Raw genomic sequence first — 24,857 nt, forward strand, 5'->3', positions numbered from 1 at the left:
AAGAATCAAAAATTTATAAAGTAAATTGACTCTAAAACAGTATTAAATCAGGGCAAGTTTATGTTGAGCTCGTTGCACAGCTTGGCGACGTGGTGCGCGGCGACGGCGGCGCGACGCGACAACGTCGCCACGTCGTCGCCGCTCGCCAAGCGCACGTTGAACGCTTACAGTATACTATCTTCATTTATTAAAGTCGGCACTTCATTTATTAAAGTCGGCACCATATTTTATTAGTTGAGTAGGTAGGTCTATGTATGCATTTATTAAGCAATCTTACAAATTAAGAAACTAGAATTTATTAAACATAAACAGTAAGAAATCAGGGCAAGTTTATGTTTAACTCGTTGCGGCGACGGCGGCGCGGCGCGGCAACGTCGCCACGTCGCGTCGTCGCCGCTCGCCAAGCGCACATTGAACGCTTGCAGTATACTATCTAGGATTTTTTAAAGTAGCCACCATTGTTAATAGTTGAGTAGGTAAGTCTATTGACGCATTTATTGTTAAGTGTAGCAATCTTACAAATGAAAAACAAACATATTATATTAGAATTGACTTTAAAACAGTATTAAATCATGGCAATTGTATGTTGAGCTCGTTGCAGAGCTTGGCGACGTGGTGCGCGGCGACGGCGGCGCGGCGCGGCAACGTCGCCACGTCGTCGCCGCTCGCTAAGCGCACGTTGAACGCTTGCAGTCGGCACGAGCCGGCTATCATGCGGCCTACCACTCTGAAAGGGAAAAAAAACTTTACATAACTTATTTCTGGCACTTAAGGCTTAACACATACATAAAAAGGTGAACTACCCGAAGGGTAGTCAATGAACCCAAGATTCTGGTCAAATTTAGTTTCAAGTCAACTTTGTTTCATTTCAGGATCAAAAACTGTACCAGCCAAGAGTGTATTGAATGAACCTTAGACCTTTGTAAATTTTGTAAATATTCTGTATATTGTTATCCTTCAGTGGACTGCAAAGAAACCTGACCTCTCACAGAATAACAAATGCTAATGGAACGAGTCCGTTTTCATTGCTAGCCGCTACACTGTTCCAGATCCCACACATCCATATTCAAGACATACATTACATAGTTTCTTTCATGTAGCTTTATTCCCATACCTAACCATGCAAGGAGGCTGTAGGTCGGGCAGCAGGAAGTCCACCTCGTAGTAGTGGAGTCTCGAGTCTCTGATCACCAGGTGCTTAGCACACGAGTCTCCAGATTTCACGGACACGCATTTTGATGTACATATTTTATGGTGACGACTCGCAGTATAATATTGCTACTGAAAAACTTTCTTAGCAGTCTACTGTACTAGTCACGGCAACGTTAACAAAGCGTACATGGTTACATTCCAGGCCCCGCGGCACGGGTCCGTTATGGACATAGATAAACTCGTGTAATGCGCCGTATTTATAGCGAATCGCGATATAGTGACGCCCGAGTCCGTACGTGGCTAGGGTCGCCATGTAAGGTAGGGAGGAGGAATAAGTAGAAACGCGGTGACTGCTGAGTAACAACTAACTTTATTCACGTTTACACGGACATGGCAAGTAAGCAAAGTAAGCATATATATCTATAAAGTATATCTATCACTACACACGTCAATAACAGACCCGTGCAGCGGGTCAGATCCCATAGATCCTAATTCTACATACTCTGTATAAATACTATTTTTTTGTATTTCAGGCCTGCAGCTTTTCGGAAACTGTCCGTAAATGCGTCATACATACCTAACAGTGCAGTTCGGCGTCAGGGCGGGCAGCAGGAAGTCCACCTCGTAGTAGTGCGCCTGCATGGCCGGCCCGCCCGCGTCTCTGATCACCAGCTGTTTGGCACACGAGTCTCCAGACTTCACCGACACGCATTTAGTTGTATGATGACCCCTCTTAGAATAATAATGCTACTTTGATAATCAGTTGTATTTACCCTCCACTATAATAGCCGCTGCACTGTCATCCAGGGCCAGCAGCACGGGTCCATTATCTCTTTTAATGACAGCGCCGTATTTATGACGAATCGCGATATAGGTAGTTACGTTTATTATATACTTCGATAACAGACCCGTGGAGCGGATCACATCCCACAAATCCAAATTCTAGATACTACCTATAAACTTACATAGTATTCTTTTTCTATTTCAGGCCTGTAGCTTTTCCAGAATTGCTCTTTACATACATACCTTACAGTACAATGAGCGAGGCTTTTATTATTATACATACCTAACAGTGCAGGGCGGCGTCAGGTCGGGCAGCAGGAAGTCCACCTCGTAGTAGTGCGCCTGCATGGCCGGCCCGCCCGCGTCCCTGATCACCAGCTGTTTAGCACAGAAATCACCAGATTTCACGGACACGCATTTTGGTGTACATATTTTATGGTGACAACTCGCAGTATAATATTGCTACTGAAAAAGTTTCTTAGCAGTCCACTGTATGTACTAGTCACGCCACCGTGCTACTCTGAGATATCCGTTTTATTTGCAGTCCACTATACTACCAATGTCAATTTGTCATCAAAACATACATTCCAGGCCCTGTGGCACGGGTCCGTTATCTACGTCGATAAACTCGTTCAATGTAGAAGCAATGACAACGTCGTATTTATAACAAATAGCGATATAGTGACATTTATCTACGTCGATAATAGACCCGTGCTGTGGGTCAGATCCCACAGATCCAAATTCTAGATACTTACTACCTATAAATACATAGTATTTTTTATATGTCAGGCTTGTAGCTTTTCTAAAACTGCAATTTACATACATCATACATACCTAACAGTACAAGGAGGCTGTAGGTCGGGCAGCAGGAAGTCCACCTCGTAGTAGTGCGCCTGCATGGCCGGCCCGCCCGGATCACCAGCTGTTTGGCGCACGAGTCTCCGGACTTCACGGATACTCATTATAATGTTGTATGTTGACCAGTCGCTAAATAATAATGCTACTGAGATGGGTCAGGTTTCTTAGCAGTCTACTGTACTAGTCACGGCATCGTTAACAAAGCGTACCTACATTGATACATTTGAGACCCCGCGGCACGGTCCCGTTAATGGACGTCGATAAACTCGTTTAATGCGCCGTATTTATGGTGAATCGGGATATAGTGACGTTTATGTACGTCGATAACAGACCCGTGCAGTGGGTCAGATTCCACAGATCCTAATTATAGATACTTACTACCTATAAATACATAGTATTTTTCTATTTCAGGCCTGTAGCTTTTCGTAAATACATTAAACATACCTAACAGTGCAAGGGGGCGTCAGGTCGGGCAGCAGGAAGTCCACCTCGTAGTAGTGCGCCTGCATGGCCGGCCCGCCCGAGTCCCTGATCACCAGGTGTTTGGCGCAGGAATCACCAGATTTCACGGACACGCATTTTGCTGGAAATATGAAATATTTGATTAGTAACTTTTAACTAGGTAGTTGTAAAAATTATATATATAAAACTGTTTTATAGTTATTGATAAGAACACGATTAGACTGCATTCTATACAGATAAATATGATGCTAAACTAAATTCACTATCGCTATTTTTTACAATACAAATAGGTACTTGCATAGTTTTATCTAGTTTCAGTAACTATCAATCGATGACTCATAGATTTTCATATAATATATGCTTTTTAAGATTTAAATCTTTTTATTTCACCAGTAAATAGTTATTGAAACTGTCAGTGAAACGACCAGCGGCAGCGTAAAAAGAACAAGGATAGCATTTGAAACATCGTCACTTCTACAACTAACATATTCGGGTGCCCTACTTAGTACACCATCCAATCAAGTAAACACCAACACAATACTAACCAACTATCTCGTATATAACCAATACGCCGATGTCTTGAAGGGCCTTGTGCCATTTAAGTACCTTTTCCACTGGCCCGGAAAATGCTCTTGGTCCGCCTTTATGTATAGCCTGTAAGAGCATCGATCGTTACATCTTTGTGTGTAGGTAGCTTTATGGAAATATCGTTGGATGTGTTTGAATAAGAATGGAGGTATAGGAAAGTTAATTCATTTGTTTTCAAAAGCTGAAACTGTGCGGTAAAACGCGGGGCGGTTTTTAATATGATCAACATTTTGATCCCTTTTGAGTTAGGCACTACACTATAAACTATTTATAGATTTAATCTTGAATATCGCTATTTCAAGATTAATTCGTTATTCAATAATGAGTTCATGTTGGAAGTAAAAGTTTTCATGAAACAGGAAGTGACTTGACCTAAGTTTCACTTTCTATCGCAAACTTTTAAACTTACAAACCTACATAAGTTTTCAATACTTTTGGCAGAAGTTCGGTGAGATCTTGTTCAGTTTGTATGCAGTTTCATATGTACAAGCTAGTTGAATAAAATTATTAAACATTAACCTTGTTTAAAAAAAATTGAATTCGGAAACAAGGAATCCGGCGGAACTTTTTTTTAAATGTAAATTTTTGCAATCATAAAATTATTTATTTATATCAAACTAAAACTATTGGCCCTCTAAAATTGCATCAATGTTAAGTAAATAAACTAAAGAAAAAGAAAACATCGTGAACTCGAGTGGAATGCGTGGAAAAGTGGAATAAGAGAGAAAATTGCAGCCTCATGAAAGAAATATCCTACATAAGGTTAGTTACAGTACGACATCCATTAGTGAAAATTACGTAACAATAAGAAGTGTAACAAATGTTAGTGTTTGGTTACAAATTAGTATTGCTGCATGTTTTATTTGAACCCTTGAGAGAAACGGATAGGAACAATAAAATAATGTATCACAAAAAAAGACACACAATTAAATACCTATTTTTGGTTTTGACGGCCGACTGGTGTAGTGGTTAGTGACACTGACTGCTGAGCCGAAGGTCCCAGGTTCGATTCCCGGCTTAGGCAGATATATGTTTAAAGACAGATATTACATTTGTACTCGGGTCTTGGGTGTTGATATTTATATTTAATATCTATCTCTATGTATTTGTGTAGATACCCATAACACAGGCTCTGTCTAGCTTAGGGTTTGATGGCCGTGTGTGAGATGTCCCCACATAAAAAAGAATGAAAAAAAAATGTCGGTTCAATACAGTTAAAATATGGAAGCGATCCTTTTGCAGCACAGCTTTCACTGCAAATTGTCATGCAGAAAGTTTATTGTTAAGTACATTTTCTTTTATTCCTATGAAAAATGTAATAACTAGTCTATTTAAACAAGCGACGAGAGGCGAGTTTTACTGAAATCGTCTTAAGACAGAGCCAGCGGATATTGCATCGGTGCGAAGTCCTAGATGGTTCCGGAGAAAACTCCATCAGTGGTTTTATTTTCATTTTTAATTCTTCAACAGCCATTCTTGCCATTGTAGCGTACCGGATCTTTCTGCCTCTCAATATAGACATGCCTTACTTGAACTCAAAAGAGCGTACTTATTTTGTTACGGTGGTTTATGGGACAAGCTTTTGCTAGCAGTAAATAATTATTGGTCACAATACTAAGAATCACATGGATAGATTACTATTTATTAAACACATTAAAAATACAAATAGGAGATACAAAAACATACAGTTCTCCCATATTAATAATGCGCATGCAAATCTTCGCAACCTGTCGTATTCCCGGAAACACCCGAATCATTGAATCGTAAGAGCACTTGCATTTTGATCCTTGTTCGAAAGAAATAGTAGTCAATATCATGTGACACATAATCGAAAACAATTTGGGCGGTCGGTGGCTGTCACCGATCAGTCAAGGGTCTCAAGGTCAAGATCAATATTACTTTTGTGGAATTATAAAGAGCTGCAATTACACATCGTTCTTGTTATTTTTTTCAAATGTGAATTTAATTTCAACTTTAATTATTTTTGACGATGCCATATTATGAGGCACATTTAAGAATAAAATATACGTCACATTGATAGACTTCACTTTGCCAATAAAGCCACACCCAAAAGACCAAGTTTGTAATTGTAATATTATTGTGAATGATCAGCACTTTAAATACTTTTGAACTGAGATTTTAATGTAAACATTTTTATTAATGTGAAATAATCAGTGCTGTAAATACTTTTGAACTGAGATTTTAAAAAAATAATATAAACCTGTGTTTGAAATCCATTTCTCCTTATAATATAAACCTTGTGTTATTCAAACCTTCTTTCATCCATCTTTACATCAGCTTCAGTAAGACACTTGAAAAGTACCTACTGTAACATTTTCGAAGTAAATTTTAATATTATGGAATATTATGAATTATCGAATCAAATTTCGTTACTGATAAATCAATTATCTCTTTTAGCACCAATTACATAATTCTACTAAAATTTAATGAAGAAAATGCACTTAACCACTCTAAATACATAATAGTTTTCTAACGCTCGGGAATACGACCGTTGCCGAACAATGACGAAGATTTCTATGTGCATTATCAATTTTGGGGAACTGTACTTCACTTTACATCTTTCATTTTTCGATCCACATGTTACGATGGATTATTCGTGTCGAATGCACGGTTTAGGAACACAGTTACTAGGAACATATATAAGCACTTATGTATAAGAAAAGTGCTCAGTAACAGCTCGGAATATGAATCACAAACTCACTGGGATATGCGCATATATCGTAACTGAATTTCAATCGAGACTCTCCGTTGCTTTTCTACATTTCCCTATGAATTTTAGGATTCGGACATAAATCGAATCTGCTTCGACCGATGGGTATAAGCTCGGGATTTAATTAGTGTCAGTATGATGTAGACTTTGAGCGGTTGCTATGTGCTGAGTGTATATTTTGATAGTTTATAGAAACGAAAATGTTTTCGTCATCTTATTCATTAAGTTAATTCAGTCTGTCGACCTGATCAACATTTATTGTTTTACGAATTTGTTAATTCATGAAAAAGTTATTTAAAATAAGGAGCTTATAAAGTATTTTTTGCGGCCTAAATATTAGATACCAATTTTGCAAATCCTGTATACTTACAGTATTATACATCTACGTACGTAACTGTATATTATTACATACTATTTTATCCTTTTAGAATGTCTGTCAGTTATTTAATTCCGGTCAGTGTTCAGTTTTTATCAACTAAAATTCAATTATTCACAAACATCCGACAGTATTATTTCATACAATATTTTATGAAATACGCACATGTTTCCATTATTTAATTCAAGTTCCAACTAACAAAACAAACGAATATCAAACCCTAGTTATGGAACTTATGATTGTATTTCTCCGTTTTTCCCAAGCAAAGTTCTTGAGAATAGGAAATATAATTCAGAAATTGTCCGGGTATTTTTATGATAACGTAAAGTAATACCGTACGGCGGAGTATTAAGTGATATAAGAAAATAAATTATGTGTTAGTACCCTGAAGGGTTGGGGTTTCGGGGAATTCCTTTTACGTTAGGAAATGTATGTATGTACCTTAGAGCACACGTGTAAAATAATTGTTTGTAAGTATTGATTGGAATTTTATCAATATAAGGAGACTTAAATTAATATGGAAATGACAGTAGGTGTTTGCTATCAGGATGTACAATAATAGTAAGTACTTACCAACAAGGCTCATGACTTTTGTGTATGTGTGTGTTGGTTTTTAAATTTATAATTGGATAAGAAGAATTGCCCGTGAGTATAGATAAATAAATAGTAAATACTCATTAACACAATGAAAATGATTCTGCGAAATTGCTTAAAACATTGCTTAAAATAAATAAATACTGAAAATACTTTGAGGGATCAAAAAAGAATACACTGCGTTTTTAAAAGGATGGCAATGCGTCATCTTTCAAACGTTTGTACGAGTTCCGACATTATATTATATTACGCGATAACGCAATGGAAATTGAAGTCCAATAATAAATCGCATTGTCTGGAGGAAATCGCTTTAAACGATAATACTTACCGCATTTGTAAAACTTTGTTTGTGAATAAGTTGTGTAAGTAACCGTGTCATGTTTTTGTGTAAGATAGACTTTAAAAAAATATATCTATCCATCCAAATTTATTGTCACTTATTTGTGGCTATCCATATGATAGTTATTCTTATCCAGATATATAATCTAATAGACATTATTATTTAGAAGACCATTCTCACTAGCATTGACTTATATTATTACTAGCGTAAGGACAGGCCCAACCGCTCAAAAAATGGCACCCTTGCGCTGGCCCTAAAATCTCATATTGTTTCAATGTATTTATTAAGTAATCATAAAAACACATTACAATTGACAATGACCCACAAAACCAGTTTACTGGTTTGTCTGTGGATTCAGACTTCACTCTTAATAAACTAATTATATTATATTCTATTTTTAAGAAACTTAGTGCTTAACAATAAAATTAACTTGTTTAAACATCAGACAATAGGTATCTATATTTTACTTAACAAATGTTTTTTTAACAATCTTGAGAATCTTGCCTTATTTGTTTCATCCCTTATTTCAGTAGGTAGATCATTTAATAATTTAGGTAATTGTTTTGTTAAGGTCCGACCTCCATAGAAGTTATTAACCCTAGGTATTTCATATTTACCCTGAGTAACCATCCTAGTACCTATACCATGCTGGTGCTGTGTTATATGCTCCGTACTGCCATGGTTGTTCATTGCTAATAAATATTTATGCTTAAGGCTGACTGGTAATACTTTAAGAATTTTGAATAATTGACTATAATCATTTTGGCATTTTCTCTGTGTTTTTTTGTCAACTAGAAGTTTAAGAAATCTTATTTGAAGAGCTTCTATTTTATCAATATAAGTTTTAAATGATAAACCATAGCAGTCAAGGGCATAGCTTACTATAGAATCCACTAAAGCAAGGTAAATACATTTTAGAACATCTTTAGGTATTTTAAAACTTAGTTGATAAAACTTACACAGCAGTATTCTTAATTTATTCGATACATAATCAATATGCTTGGTCCAGCCAAAGTTCTCATCAATTTTCATTCCTAGGTAGGTTACCTCACTAACTTTTTTAAGAAGTTTACATTTACATACATAGTTTATATTTAAATTATTATGATAACACTCATAGGAGTGGGTTTTAATATGACAAGGCAAATTTGGTTGAGCTGTATAAGGTGATTGAATAATTAATAATTGAGTTTTATCAGCATTGAGTATAATACCATTATCATGTGACCATTTGACTACATTATCGACATCTTCCTGCATGAGACGGCTAACCTCAGCCATGTCCTTGCCCGCGCGCAGCGCGCACAGGTCGTCAGCAAACATATACACTGAGGAGTGCCGCAGCACCCTGCATAAGCTGTTGACCAGGGTGAGGTAGCACACGGGCCCTGCCGTGGATCCCTGCGGCACCCCGCAGCGCACCGCCCGCCGCTCGCTGAGCGCGCCGGCCACGCGCACCCGGTACGAGCGTGCAGTGAGGTAGTCGCGGAACCAGTCGTTCAGCGGCCCCCTCACCCCACACTCGTCCATGGCACCAAGCAATGTCTCGTGATCAAGTGTATCAAACGCTTTTTTGTAATCAAAAAATATTGCAACTACAAAGTCCTTATTATTTAAATAGGTATTTATTTCATGTGTAAAATTAGCCAACAATGTATTGGTACTTTTGCCTTTTTGAAAACCATGTTGTGATTTATGTAGTATCTGGTTAGTATTTAAAAAATTACCTACTTGATTAATTATACATTTCTCAATAATTTTTTCTATACTTGATAGTATAGCAATAGGTCTATAGTTTCCACAAACTTTATGGTCACCCTTTTTATATATTGGTCTTAATATAGCCTCTTTTAATTGATCTGGGAACTTTGACTGGGCCACACACATATTTATTAGTTTAGCAATTACAGGACTTATCTTATTATTTATGAATTTAATATCACACATTCTAATGAGGTCACAACCAGCTGACTTTTTATCATTCATTGTTTGAATTATCTTTGAAACATAAGCCTCAGTAACTGGTTGCCATCTCATAGACATACTAGCAGGGTTTACATAGTTATTCCTATCGAGCCATTTATTATCACAATGATGCCTTATATTTTCTATTTCATCAGTAAATGTATTTGAGAAACAATCTGAAATATCCTTAGGTGTGCCTATTTGAGACATATGCTTCATTATAGTGATATCCGGAGAGACCTTACTGTTACCAAGTATACTATTAATTCTTTCCCATATTTTTTTACTGTTACCATTACAGTCAATGACAGCCTGCTTCTCATGCATATTTCTGGCTTTTGAAATTGCTTTATTACATTTATTTCTATACCTAGTATAAGTTAGTCTTTTCTCCATACTTTTGCTATCATTATACCATAAATTAAATAAAGTATCTCTTTTTAATATCATACATTTTAAGTTATCATTTACCCAACACTTATTATCCCTATTACTTGCTGTTATTTTCTTAAACTTATATGATGATTCATAAACAGAAGTAAAAGTAGAGTTAATTTTGTTATACAAATCTAGTGGGCAATCTATATCCATGAAGGTAGAAAAATCTATGTTAAGTAGGGATTCACGAATCTTTCTATTATCTAAGACCCTACGGGTAAGTGGTAATAGATTGTCCGGTCCCAGTCGGGGGGGGTGCACGACCTGTGGGCCGGCACACCCCCCGGCTGGTGCCGGAGACAACTGCACTGCCAGTGCTGTAAGGTAATGATCAGATATCTTATGCTCTATTACACTTGAATACAAATGACTAGATGGCCACCGTACATATATGTGATCTATACAGGACTCCACCAGCTCTTCTTTCAATATTTCACGCCTTGTGACATTACTGATACATTTTGTGAACCCAAAAGAACTTAATGTATTTTGGTATGAAATAACACTAGAATTTTTCTGGTCTAAGAGATCAATATTAATATCACCTGCCAATATTATATTACTATTTTTAGGAAGATAATTAGCGACAGCCCAAGTTCAAATGGAATCAGAGGATGGTGCGGTACATACGTTGCGAGCACTAATAGATCAAGGCTCTGAGGCATCATTTGTATCTGCGAGAGTTGTTGATTTATTGAGGCTAAGAAAAACAGACATCAACGGTGTAGCGTCGGGAGTCGGAGAAGGTACTAAAATTCCTCTGAAACATTTGGTCGAGATGAAAATAAGGTCAAGTTACACAAACAAGGTTGTAAATGTGACAGCTTACGTTCTGAAAACAATATCCACTAAATTACCGTCGAAAGATATTATAATGAATTGGCAAATACTACAAACATTAAATTTGGCTGACCCTACTTACAATACACCGGGAAAAATTGATATATTGCTCGGAGCAGAAGTCTTCTGTAAAATAATAGAAGAAGGACTAATAAAACTGCCAGATGGAGTAGTGGCTCAGAAAACAATGTTGGGATGGATACTTTCCGGTCAGAGAGAAGGTACAGAGGAAATAATGAAACATAATGTGACAACCCTACATATCACAAGACAAGTGGTAGAAGACAATGATATGTTACGGAAGTTCTGGGAAATAGAGACAGACATATACAAAAAGAGGAAGCTTATGACAAAAGAAGAAGAAATGTGTGAAAATATTTACAAAGATAGTACTACAAGAGATGAAACAGGAAGATATATAGTTCATTTACCACTGAAACAAAGTATAGAAGAAACAGTAAAGTTGTGTGGAGATACCAAGCAGCAAGCTATAGCTAGATTCAAGCAGTTGGAGAGAAAATTCAAAAGAAATGACAAATTGAAAACTGAATACACAAAGGTCATACACGAATACTTAAAGATGGGTCATATGAACGAGTCAAAAACACCAGACAATGAACTGACAGTGTATCTACCACACCATGCAGTTGTTCGCGAAGACAGAGAGACAACTAAAGTTAGAGTCGTATTTGATGCATCGGCAAAGGGTTCAAATGGTCACTCACTGAACGACGTAATGATGATTGGGCCTGCACTGCAACCTGATCTGCGGAGCCTAATAACTAAATGGCGCACGCATAAAATCTGCATTGTCGGTGACATAACAAAGATGTATAGAATGGTTAAAATGACTGAAGAACATACAGACCTACAACGAATTGTCTGGAGAGATGACCCTAGTGGTGACATAAAAAGCTACAACCTCACAACTGTCACATTTGGTACAGCTGCAGCTCCATATCTAGCTGTACGAACACTAAATCAAGTAGCTGATGATGAAGCCCATAGATTTCCAGAAACTGCTCCATTGATAAAACACTCATTCTATATGGATGATCTCATGACGGGAGCTGAAGATGTAGAGAAAGCTAAAAAGATATGTACAGAAATCGGAACAATACTTAAAAGTGGAGGATTTGAGATGCAAAAGTGGTCGAGCAATTCAGAAGAAGTTTTGAACCATATACAAGGAGAAGACACAATCAGAGTGATAAAACAAGATGCGATTATAAAGATACTCGGATTGACATGGGACAGGAATGATGACAAATTCAAAGCCACTGTTAATTTACCAGAATTGAGACATCCTGTAACAAAGAGAGCAATTCTTTCAGACGTAGGACGCCTCTTCGATCCATTTGGTTGGCTGTCACCAGTCATAATAATAGCAAAGATGCTGATACAAAAACTATGGAAATGTGAATTGGATTGGGATACTAAATTACCCAACCATTTAATCGAAGAATGGAAAACATACAGACAAGAGATTATACATCTGCAGAATGCAACTGTACCTAGATGGGTGAATTCTACACTAGTAAATAGAGAAAAGGCAGAAATACATGGGTTTGCAGATGCATCCACTCAAGCATATGCTGCTGTTACATACTTGCGGGTAGTGGAAGAAGACGAGATTCATGTAACTATGATCGCAGCACGGACGAAAGTTGCACCGTTAAAACAATTGTCGATTCCCAAGTTAGAGCTTTCTGCAGCAGCACTATTGACAGAACTAATAGAAGATATAGTGGAGCCATTGAGTGTACCGAAAGAGAGAGTCTTTGCCTGGACGGACTCAACTGTAGTACTAGCATGGCTACAGTCAGATTCACATAATTGGCGAACCTTTGTAGCAAACAGAATATCAGACATCACTCGTGTAGTCGACGGTGACCATTGGCATCATGTTCAGTCTGCCGAAAACCCCGCAGATATCGCTTCGAGAGGCATTAAAGCCAGCGAGGTAGCTGCATGTAAGATCTGGTGGACTGGACCTGATTGGTTAAAGCAAGACACAATACAATTTGACAAAGGTGAGATTCCAACCACAGACTTAGAATTGAAGGTTTCGTGTCATAAAACTTCAGTGGAAGAAAAACCTATCTGGGAGAGATTCTCTTCAATTTCAAGGATGAAAAGAGTATTAGCTTGTTGTAGAAGAATGATAAAGAATACTGAGACAGAACCAAGAAAGAATTATATAGAAGTTTCTGAAATGGATAAAATTTTAAGCGAAGTCATAAAATATTATCAAAACTTGGTTTATGGAAGAGAAATAGAAGAGATAAGAAGGGACGGAAGAGTGAAGAAAAGAAGTTCACTTATAAGCCTATCACCCTACTTAGATGAAAAGGGCATTCTGAGAGTGGGAGGGCGATTACAAAATGCTGAGATAGCTGAAGAAACAAAACACCCAATAATTATCCCAAGTAGTCAACACATCACAAAGTTATTGATACAAGAAGCACACATGAAAACTCTTCATGGCGGCATTCAAGCAATGATGGCTTATATAAGAACTAACTACTGGGTGATTACTCTAAAGTCAGGTGTTCGAAGATGCATACACAACTGCAAGACGTGTATTATAGACAAAGCTAAGGGCAAGAATCAGTTCATGGGTCAGTTACCAGCCGCGAGAGTCAATCAACACAGAGCGTTTAAACACAGTGGAGTCGATTACGCCGGGCCTGTGTTAATCAGAACATCCAAGGGGCGCGGACAACGTGCATACAAGGGATACATCTGCTTATTCGTATGCATGTCTACTCGGGCAATTCACCTTGAAGCAGTGACAGATCTTACCGCACAAGCCTTCATTGCAGCATTCAGGAGATTCGTGGCACGCAGGGGACATTGTGCGCATTTATGGAGTGACAATGGAACAAACTTTGTCGGAGCCGCCAGAGAGTTAAAAGAACTCTTTAACGAAAACAAGAGTGCTATGACCAAAGAAGTGGCAGAACTGCTAGCCAACGACGGCACGACATGGCACTTTATACCCCCTAGAATGCCAACATGTGGCGGATTATGGGAAGCAGGTGTACAATCGGCGAAGAGACATTTGACCAGGGTAAATAAGGATACCAAACTGACATATGAAGAGATGTCTACCCTGCTAACACAGATTGAGGCATGCCTTAATTCGCGACCGACTGAGCCACGAGGTCTGTCCTAGCATACACTAAGACACCACCTCCCCTACGTCCATCCCTACTGTAACTGTTTACTATATCAAATCCTGTGATATTGTACATACATGATTCGCTGTAACTTATGTTAGGTTCTGTTAAAACTATTATTCCTAGTTGCTGAAGGTTATCCTTAGTTGCTATTATGAGATCATTAAAGTTTTTACGAAGAGATCTAATATTAGTATGTAATAAATATAAGTTTTTAGTTATTCCTATTGATGATATCCAATTACTTACAGAATTAACAATAGTGTCCTGACAATCCGTTATGAAACTAATGTCTTGTAGATCCGGGAATGTGACATATTGGAAATTTAAGTAGCACTAGATATCACTGGTAATAATTATTGCCTTTAAGCTCACTTATATCAGACTCCGACCGGATCCAGATTGGTCTGCCCTCAGCATCCTTTTTGGCCTGGACACGGCCATGGCGCACCCACACGTACTGGTAGATCCCCTTCAGCTCCGTCTTCGCCTTCCACAGTAGATTCCGGATGTCCCTGGTGAGGTCCTCGTTGACGTAGATCCTGTGAGTGGCGCTGCCGCCAGTCACTGCACTGCTGTCGAGCGACACGGCGTGGCGCCGACTCATCCAGTCCTCCCGTGCTGCATAACCTAGTTCGTCATTGTTGAACCGAACCAGAATTGAAGCCGTCTTATTCTTGCTGCGCTCCGGCATCCTATTCACACTGGAGATATGATTAGTGGTGGCACCAATTAGATCACCTAGTTTTTTAACGAGTTCAGACACCTTCTCGTCCGGCATGCACTCCACGCCGACAATTTGTAGGTTATGACGCCGGGTTTTCTGCTCAATGTCCATTATTTTTTCCTCCAGCGCACCGTTACACTTTTCCAAGTATGTACATTTATTTGTAAGCTGAATTGTTTTTATCTAGCCTTACAACATCAGACGTCTTAGTGTGTTCAGTTAAAAGAAGTTCATATTTTTCTGACAGGAAGTCAATACTTTGAGTCAGTGATATTAGCTGTATTTTCACATCTTTTATCATACCTATCTTCCTGTTGATATCCTTTAGCACATTATTATTCGAACTCGAAAACTGCTCGGCGTCCTCCATCTTGTCTTCTTGCTCGAAGTCGGCGGCGTCGTCGCAATTGTTGCAGTGGGTGCGAACAATTCCCGCCTTGATTTCAGCTGCAAGACCTTTCACACAAGCTTTATGAAATGTTCCCTGACATATTCCACCACATTTGAAGTGCGGTCCTCTTTTAGACAACGGTTTTTTACAATTTTGGCAATCCATTTTAACAACGAAAACAAAAACGCGTGCGCACTTGTTCCAGTGTTGCCAGTGAAGGATATATATCCGTCTATAATTTGTTTGAATTAGGGCCAGCGCGCGGGTTACATTTTCTATAGTCAAAATGTACTGACGGGCGCATCCTTCCTTTTGAAATCATTGCTCAGTAGCTAATCCTCTCACAACGTGACAAATCCTCGTGACAAACCCTACTCCAGCTCTAGTGTTTTGTCACTAACATGCTAAAAAGAAGTAATAAGATTCAACAAGATCCACAGTATGTGTAAAGTGAATTGTAAACAAACCTTCAGGCGGTCTGCGCGCGTTAGAACAAGTGTTTGTTCAGGATTCTTCGGAGTTTCCCGTTCTTGTTTTGCTTTGACCACTGTAAATAAATCAAACAATACAGTTTATTAGTTAATTCACTATTTTTTTATAATGTTTAATTTAAATTATAATGGCAATTCCAAAGCAATCAAATTTAAATTTAGTACTCTCGAAAGCTTTGATAAAAATATGAACCTTTGTATTACTTATATTGGTTTTTTTCATGTTGTAAATTGTAATTTTCCGGTGGTACAGTTTTAGTTCGTTAAATTATGGCTGGCTATCAATTTAAAAGTTGCAGCTGAATCGCCGCTATCATAAAATTTTAAAAGTATTTAACGCATCATGCATGCCTACGAGATTTGCTACGAGTGCTACGCGCTACGCCGTAGTAATTCGTAGCATGTAGTTAAAATTAAAATAAGTTTTACAAAATCAATCGCGATTTTGTTAAAAAGTATAAAATATATATAAACAAAAAATATAAACACTCAAACCTTGTACTAATGTACTCCCTTGCGGGGTAGGCAGAGGTGCATTGCTGCACCCACTTTTCGCCAGTGTTTATGTTAGTCCCAAATAGTCCCAATGTAATAGGGGGCGGGCCTATTGCCATTTTACGGGTACATCCAAGACCCGAGAACAAATATCTGTGTTTAAACAAATATCTGCCCCGGCCGGGAATCGAACCCGGGACCTTCGGCACAAGAGTCAGCGTTGCTAACCGCTGCGCCATCCGGTCGTCTTAAAGTTTTTTGCATTTTCATGTTTAATAGGAAAGCTATATTGGTGTCTTGGATTACATTTAGTAGTGATTAAATTACTTCTATCGATTTTATCGTTTACTTTTTAAAATCGACCCGTAAAGTTGTATACTCTGTTGCAAGAGCCAAAGGGGCTTTTTCATAATATGCATAATATCAGAATAAATCACCATTGATAGCCTTTTGCAGCTTTAATTAAAAGTATTTCATTAAAACGTTTCACAAACTTATACATCGCAATGTATGCTCCTGCAAAATCTCATCCAGACAGTGACATGCAAAAGTTTCTCCAGTTAGTCGGGAAAGTTGGTAAAAATTACCTTTCGTACTTAGACTCTGCGAGTAAGAAATAAAGCCGCGTAAAGTCTCTGTAACAAGCTCATTACTCGTTGCTTCCAAAGTGGAAACTTTGACTTTAGTACGAAATCCGTTTTAAGTTACATCGAACGTAAGCGCGAAGCTATACTGAGCTTAGCTTCTTAGATATAGGATGCAGCGAAATTAATGGTGTCGTCGATACAGTGTGCTTCTACAGGGTGTTGCAAAAATATGTAGGGAAATAAAAAAATAAATATAAATAAATTCATTCTTAACTTCATATCAAAACACAAGGTATCTATGGTTTTGAAGGTAAGCAAAGAAATGAATTATCCTAATACAGATATTATAGATAGCATAAGCTTTATGTTTATTTGTCATATTTCAGTATTCATTAGTAGTTGAGAATTTAATTTCCCCATAAACCTAAACTTTCAAACTACACTTTCCACGTTCTCATCATAAACCAAGTAATAACAAAAACAAACAGGTACTCAATTTACCCGCGACATCTCATCACGAGCGTTGGCCTGTAATTATCATAAAATGACACAAAGCCAAGAAGCAGTTTGCAGTTATGACGTCGTAAAGCACGAATACTACACCTTTAGTGTTAAGACGAGCTAAACTAGCTTCTATGAGCTTCATATTCACACTCACAATATGTTAGGATGCAAGTTAACAGCTTTAAGGGTGAGACTTTGTAATAAGGTAATGTTTTGAAATATGATTTAGCGCTGTAATAAATTTAGGGTTAATTAGTAGGGCGCTCGGCTCACTTCAGTTTCTTTAGGCACCGTTCCATAATAAGTACTTTATCTTTTTAGATTAATTAATGAATTTTAATTATTATATTAGTCTAAGCATTAATTAGGGGTAAAAATTGTCTGAAATAGGTATATTTATCAGATTAAACTTTTATAATATTTTGGTTAAATGTTCACATGATTTTTTGCATTTTAAATTACAACTTTTAGATTTCAAAAGCGAAAATATTACTGTACGAAGCTTGGAAGTTAAATCCAAAACTGAGTAACGACTTTTCTGCAATGTGTGTTGTTATGAGAGTTAAAATCTTTAAGGATTAACTTAGTGCACTGAAGATATGTGTAAGCTACTGAGCACCACATTATTTGAATGCAAACAAAGACATTAAAAGTTATACCAGTAGAGTCTTGGTGGAAACTTAATATTAAGTACGTAAAGTTTCGGAGTAGAGTTTCTAAGTGGTGATTGCCGTAAAGTATACAAGAGACATGTTTTAGATAAAATGTGGTGTCATGTTTAGCAAAGCGGACATAAATATTTTTCAATCAGTGGTAGGTACAAAATTCAATCACTCAAACAAATCCATTTTCTATATGCCTAATAGCACTTTTGGAAATTGAAAAAACATAAACTCTATTAATTCCTATATACATGCTAGAGAGGACCTCTTTCATCATTTCAGTACTATTTTAACGTTACCACATAATAAATAAAACAAGGTATAAGTACTTTACCGTTGAGTGATGTTTTGGTAGCAGGTTGTCTATTCACTTCTGCATTTACTTTGGAGTGAATCTTTTCAGTAACTGCAGGTACGTTTTCTTGCATTACCGGGGCAAAGGAGTTTACTGTAGCGGTTTGTCTTGTTGCTCCTGTAATTAAATATAAGTAAGTGCAGATGCTAAATGTAAAATTCGGTTCTGTAGAAGTGAAGACGGGTACTTTTGGGGAATGTTTCACGATGTCTGGATAATGGCATATAAAATGGGGCTAAAATTATTTTATTTAGTCAACGTCATGCGAATGCGCCCGGACCGGTGGGCAAAAATTATAACCGAGTGGGTGCCGAGCGACGGACGCAGGCGCCCAGGTAGACCTAGGCGGAGATGGCGGGACGACCTGGACAGATTTTTGCCGGATTGGCGTCAGGTGGTCGACAATAGAGACGTGTGGAGTGAACATGGGGAGGCCTTTGCCCAGCAGTGGGACACTGAAATGGCTACATAAAAAAAATATAATAATATTGTATACATATTGTATACGTGTAGAACATAGCGCAACATAATAATACCTAAATATTTTTTAAACATCTGTTGTAGCAATACCTATGTTCACAAATATACGATTTGATTTGATGGCTAAAGAAAAAGACATGCTACGAGACAGTGACAGCATGTATTTCACTCACGAGTAGCCACTATCCAGACATTGTGAAACAGGTACAGTGTTGTAATTGTACGTCTGAAATTATGCCATAGTCAGTAGAGCGAACCCTAACTTTTAATGAGCAATTCATTAATTAGGTGTTTAATATTCGGTTGAATTGACTTGGCTCCAATTGCAGTAAATGACACCGTAATGCGGCTTTATCAGTATAACTTACTTATGAAGGGTGTAATTTTATCAATCCTGAGTGAGGCATTAATTTCATACCCTAGATTGGATCTGCATCATACAAAATTATGAGTTATGACCGTGCATGACTATTTTTTTTCTATCATTATCATGATATATATGTCGCAGGCATTTTGTAAGATCTCGCCGTTAACATACGGTGTCGTCAGTTTACAAACGCTCGTTGTTTTGTAATATGCCGAAGACAAAATGTATATTGCCGTGTCATTTTATAGAATGCCACAACATTCCATTGACAATCCATACGACGTTTACATAATGCCGCGGCAAATTGAAGAATTTAGTTCTGGTTCTTACCACGCGCGGCGCTGTTGATCACAACAACAAAAATGGCGCCAAGTAGTGTAACTCAATAAATACTCAAAACAGTGCAAATATTACGAGTGTAGAAGCATTTTCACCAAATAATTGTGACTTTAAAGTCATTTATTACAGTGCAGGTGCAGTAAAAAGGCCGTAGACAAACGACAAAGTTTTTGAGGTTATCCCGCACTTAAAAACTACTACGTTATCCATAGATCCCGGTGTACGGAGGACACATGCTGGATATTAATTTAGAGCTTCATAAATTGTTTAGTAAAGGGTTTAGCGTTTTCCTAAGTTTAGTGCATTCGGGCACCGGTGTTTGTTTTTATCTGGAAATGCCTAGTTTTATTGTTCTGTACAAATAAATGACTACGTTTTTTATTTAAATGTATATTTTTATAAATATTAAACTTATGTAGTACCTGTTTAGGTACCTAAAAACAAAAGAAAAAAAGTCTTACTTGAAATCCTGAAATAAAGTCAGATTTTTCCATTTGTTCAAAGTTCAAAGTGTGTTTTATCATGGTCACCCTAAAACTGCAATTAACGTCGAAAACAGAACGAGTTACCAATATGCCTTCGGCAAATTACAAAACAGCGAGCGTTTGTAAACTGACGACGCCGTATGTAAACGGCGAGATCTAACAAATTGCCTGCGACATAGGTATATATTATGAACTAAAGTCATATATGTCACGGGGCGCCAGACGCGCGGCCTCGAGAGCCCGCGCGAATAAATGTATTACCACTTCTTGTCGTGCGCATCCTGGGCCCCGTGCTAGGTATGCTACTGTTGGGGGTTTATGCCACAGTTACTGTTTTTGAATTAACCACCAAATGATATTCCCCCAGTAGATACATACATTAAAGACTCGTTTCCCTTCAGACGCAACGCCTGTAAAACCACTTACCGTGGCCTGAAGCTTGTGGACTGAAAGCCACAGATTTATTTCGGTCAACGCCGGCGTAATTGCGGTTCTGATACGGCGCACTGAAACTCTGGTTGGTCTCACCCATCGCCATTCCGCCTGAAATTAAACGAAATTGCAAAACGCGGTAGCTCATCGGATAACGCGCGAATCTGAATAAATATTGCCCATGACATAGAGTTGGACAACGCTAACTTCGCAACGGGTAAAAGATGGAAGGTATTTTTTCTTTAACTGGTGGCCCTATATGAATGAAGAAGAATAAGACGTTCCACGTCAGTGACAAAAATTGCGTAGAATAATTTGTTGTATAATAAACTTAATGAAAGCTCAGTATGTCGGATATTTATATGGCCTGGCAACCGGAAGGTCATTGATAAATATCCATAATGTACTTTGATATTCACTATCTTGAATACCTGAAGAATATGAACGTCGATAAGACATTAAATTTTATCTTTCTATACTTACGACACAGCTAGTACTAGGTACATAATGTATTATGTAGTTCACTTCCCGTTTCTGTAGTGCCAAGCAATGTCCCAAGTGCCAACTTCAAGATTTATGTTCAAATATTTCTGTACCTACTTAACGACGAGACAAGATCTCTAAGCCAATTCTTATTCGGCTTTCCCAAGCCAAGTTTTGATTTATATTCCTAAGCGTAGTCCAAAAATGGCACCCACCCTGTTACATATAGATTTCAGATTATATCTACTTACATAAAAAGCATACCTACCAATACACTTTTGCTTAGGTACCAAGGAGGGAATTAATAGGCCTGAGTTTTTATCTATTAGAAGTATTTTAAACTTACCATTAGCAATGTATGCAACGTTGTTGCTAGAATAAGCTGTTAGGTACGTCGGATCTATGCCAGACACATATTGCCCTTGGCCTGGTGACATCTGAAAGTTGAGCAATGTTATTTCAATATCAATTAACTGTAGATATATCTACCTAAAGAGTTTTGCAAGTGAAACCATTAGTCATTCTACCTAACTTATAAAAATATTTCATAAAGTTCTATATTTTTTTGGTAAATATAAAAATTCAGAAATACCTAATAGGTAGTTACCCACTATTTTCTATGTTGGTACTTACTTACTTTACTACTGAAATGAGCTCTACTCGTTTTGGAAGATAAGTACATAAGACGTCTATTATACGTGTTGTGTGTGATTAGTGTTTTAGCGTTTCACATTTCATTAAGAACTATAGTGACTAATATATGCTAGTGACACTACAGGGGTGTTGCAAAAAGCGTATACTAAGCCGAAATCTACATGTGCAGTATGGTATATCTAAGCCCGAAACTGAAATCAGAATTTCAAAATTCGCGAAAAAAAAACATTCTCCATAGTAAAAAGTCACGTGACGTCACGTGTTTCGGGCTTAGATATACCATGCTGCACATGTAGGTTTCGGCTTAGTATCCCCTTTTTGCAACACCCTGTAGCGTTAAATTGCTATAATTAATGGAAATATGAGATAAATAGCATTTTAAAATACTAGTTACGCTATCTATTGGTCACCTGCTATTAATGACATGCGAAATTAATAGCAATTTAAATACTGGTTACGCCATCTATTAGTCACTAGTACGCAACAACAAACGTAGTGTCCACGTGATTTCATTTCAAAAACGGGTTCCCTACGCAATTTCGAAACCCTATTTCTAGAAAGTCGTTTCCAAAATGACGGTTTACCGATAGATTAATATAGCGAACGTTTATTTATCCAACACCCATTCACTCGATGGTTCGTTTTACCGAAAATTATTTTATCGAAGTAACATTTTATATTTGGTCGTTGTATCGAAAATACTAATAACTATTTCACGGGTTATTTTCTATCAATCATTAATTTATAAGTATTTTCAGTATTAAGTAGATTATAACGATAATAATAAGTAGGTTTTTGGATGTATTTGTAGGTATAAGCAAAAAACGATTCTTAATTTATAACACTTTTTATTAATATAGGTAAACTTATAGCATAATAGTATAACAAAAAAAATATAATTATAAACAAACAAAAAACCCGACTGCACGCTAAAAAGATGAAAACCAGGGACCAGCAGAGGGTTCACCATTTAGCTGAATGTTACTTAGAAAACGGCCTTGTGTGGCGGTCAAGTTGGGCCCCGCCTGCGATACTTTCCATTAACATTGGGACTTGTTTTCATCTTTTTAGCGTGCAGTCGGGTTTTTTGTTTGTTTATAATTATATATATTTTTTTTATTTGTAACTTTTTAGTTGTTTTTATTTTATGAAATTTTACGTCAGTAGTCGGGTTTTACTTCATGAACATTTTTTTATTTCAATAATTTTGGTGTTGTTATTTCTCTCTCTCTCTCTCTCTCAGCCTTCCGTAGTCCACTGTTGGACATAGGCCTCTCCCAACGATCGCCACCCCAAACGGTCACCCGCCATCTGCATCCAGCGGCTTCCCGCTACCTTCCGCAGATCATCAGACCAACGGGTTGGGGGGCGACCGACACGCCGTTTGCCGTTGTTATTTAAATACCTACAATATGCATATTTTTGTGATTTGAAAATCAAGCCCTTTCATTTGATACCCCACACGGCATAGTTGGAAAATATTTTTTCGATTATCAAATTATGTCCTGTAGAGGGCGCTATGTACATTTTAATGTAACTTCACATAGCCTATAATCATCACGCTATTAATACGCTTCTAACGATACCTCATACATCAAAATCTATCAAGCCGTTTAGGCTACAGGAGGGAACAAAGAAACAGACAAACATACATACATACATACAATCGAAAAACATTACCCTCCTCCTTCGGCAGTCGGGTAATAATAGTAATTCTGACCGATTCTAATAGTATTTCGAGAATATAAAGCACGGCTCAATTGACTATCGAGATAATAAAATTCGGTAAAACGAACCATCGGTAAAAAGGTCGTCGAGTAACCAAGCAATCAGGGAAACAAGTATTCGCTATATTAATCTATCGGTAAACCGTCATTTTGGAAACGAATTTCTAGAAATAGGGTTTCGAAATTGCGTAGGGAACCCTCAAAAACACACTTAGGTACAAACATCATATTATTAATATAAAATCTAAAGACAAGCCTACCCAAATCGCATTCACGATTCAAATAAACAAACATAAAGCAAAGACACAAACTTACGGCAACATTCATCCCGGCTTGTGCATACGGCGACGGGCTTGCATGAACAATGCCCATAAATCCAGCAGCATTCACAGTGCCTAGCTGCATGCCGGGGAATTTACTCCCGTGCTGTCCCTCGTAATATACGCCGTCCGGACTGACAATTCGATTATGGAAATAAGTTAGGGCATATTTTTAACTGCATTCAGTAGGAAGATAGTAAATATACCTATTGGATATTTTATGAATTAAACTAATAATACGAAAGAAATACGAGTAAGCACCTATAAATGAGAAAGATTAGCATGTAGGTATGTACAAGGAGGAGGTATGCAGAGCTGACCGCCAACCTCCAGTAGTGGAAAGGTACTAGAAGAAAAAGAAGAAGAAGTATACCTACAAGGACGTCATGCCTTGGAGGGTTGATACGTTGATAGGCCTCTGTGAATTAGGGTATTAACAAAGTACCTACTCCAAAAATCTGCGGCACACGTAACCACTGGTTGACAGCATTTTTGTTGAGACGACGACATGGTGAGGCGTGGTGTACATAATTATGGTATACTTACATGTGCAGTGAAGACCTGATTGGTTTAAGCATATTTTTTTAAAGATCCGAAAGTAATATACTATACGGGTTTCTAGGTAATTACCTACTTACATCATATTAGTCGGCGAATTTTGCGCAAATGCTATCATTTGTCCCGGTGAAAAACCTGAAAGTAATAGTTAGGTATAATTATAATAGATGGTACTGCAGTGAATTACCTACATAAGTATGTGTATAAGTATAAAGTACCGACCGGTTCCTGTTCTCGCCTCTCTGACTATAAATCTATCCATACGGAAATCAACGATTCAATAGTATTAATAGGTAAGTAAGTAACTTAAATTGTATTTCTAGAGAGTCGTAATAATAAAGTGAAAATAATTATAATCAGAATGAGAAAGTTTTCGTTCTTTTGCCGCCAAAATTTATAATAACTATAAAAAATTAAATAGGCAAGGAGCAGGTTTTCATTCAGCCGGATACTGTCACAGATTATAGAGGCTGTGTAGCTACTTGCACTGT

At 37.5% G+C, this 24,857-nt stretch overlaps 1 protein-coding gene across 1 annotated transcript; it reads right to left on the reverse strand.

Annotated features, from left to right (window-relative positions):
- Window positions 1-570: 570 nt before the first annotated feature.
- On the reverse strand, window positions 571-24,747 carry LOC105393787. Its single transcript, XM_048622514.1, has 10 exons — window positions 24,589-24,747; window positions 24,447-24,501; window positions 23,804-23,942; window positions 21,454-21,544; window positions 20,619-20,735; window positions 18,501-18,638; window positions 15,895-15,974; window positions 3,801-3,909; window positions 3,238-3,376; window positions 571-727 (listed from the first exon to the last, which is right to left on the reverse strand). The coding sequence occupies exons 1-10, from the start codon at window positions 24,626-24,628 to the stop codon at window positions 571-573; spliced, it is 1,065 nt and encodes a 354-aa protein (XP_048478471.1). The 5' UTR covers window positions 24,629-24,747.
- Between the last annotated feature and the right edge of the window lie 110 nt (window positions 24,748-24,857).

Source organism: Plutella xylostella, chromosome 8 (genome assembly GCF_932276165.1).
Source record: "Plutella xylostella chromosome 8, ilPluXylo3.1, whole genome shotgun sequence".
Taxonomy (NCBI): domain Eukaryota; kingdom Metazoa; phylum Arthropoda; class Insecta; order Lepidoptera; family Plutellidae; genus Plutella; species Plutella xylostella.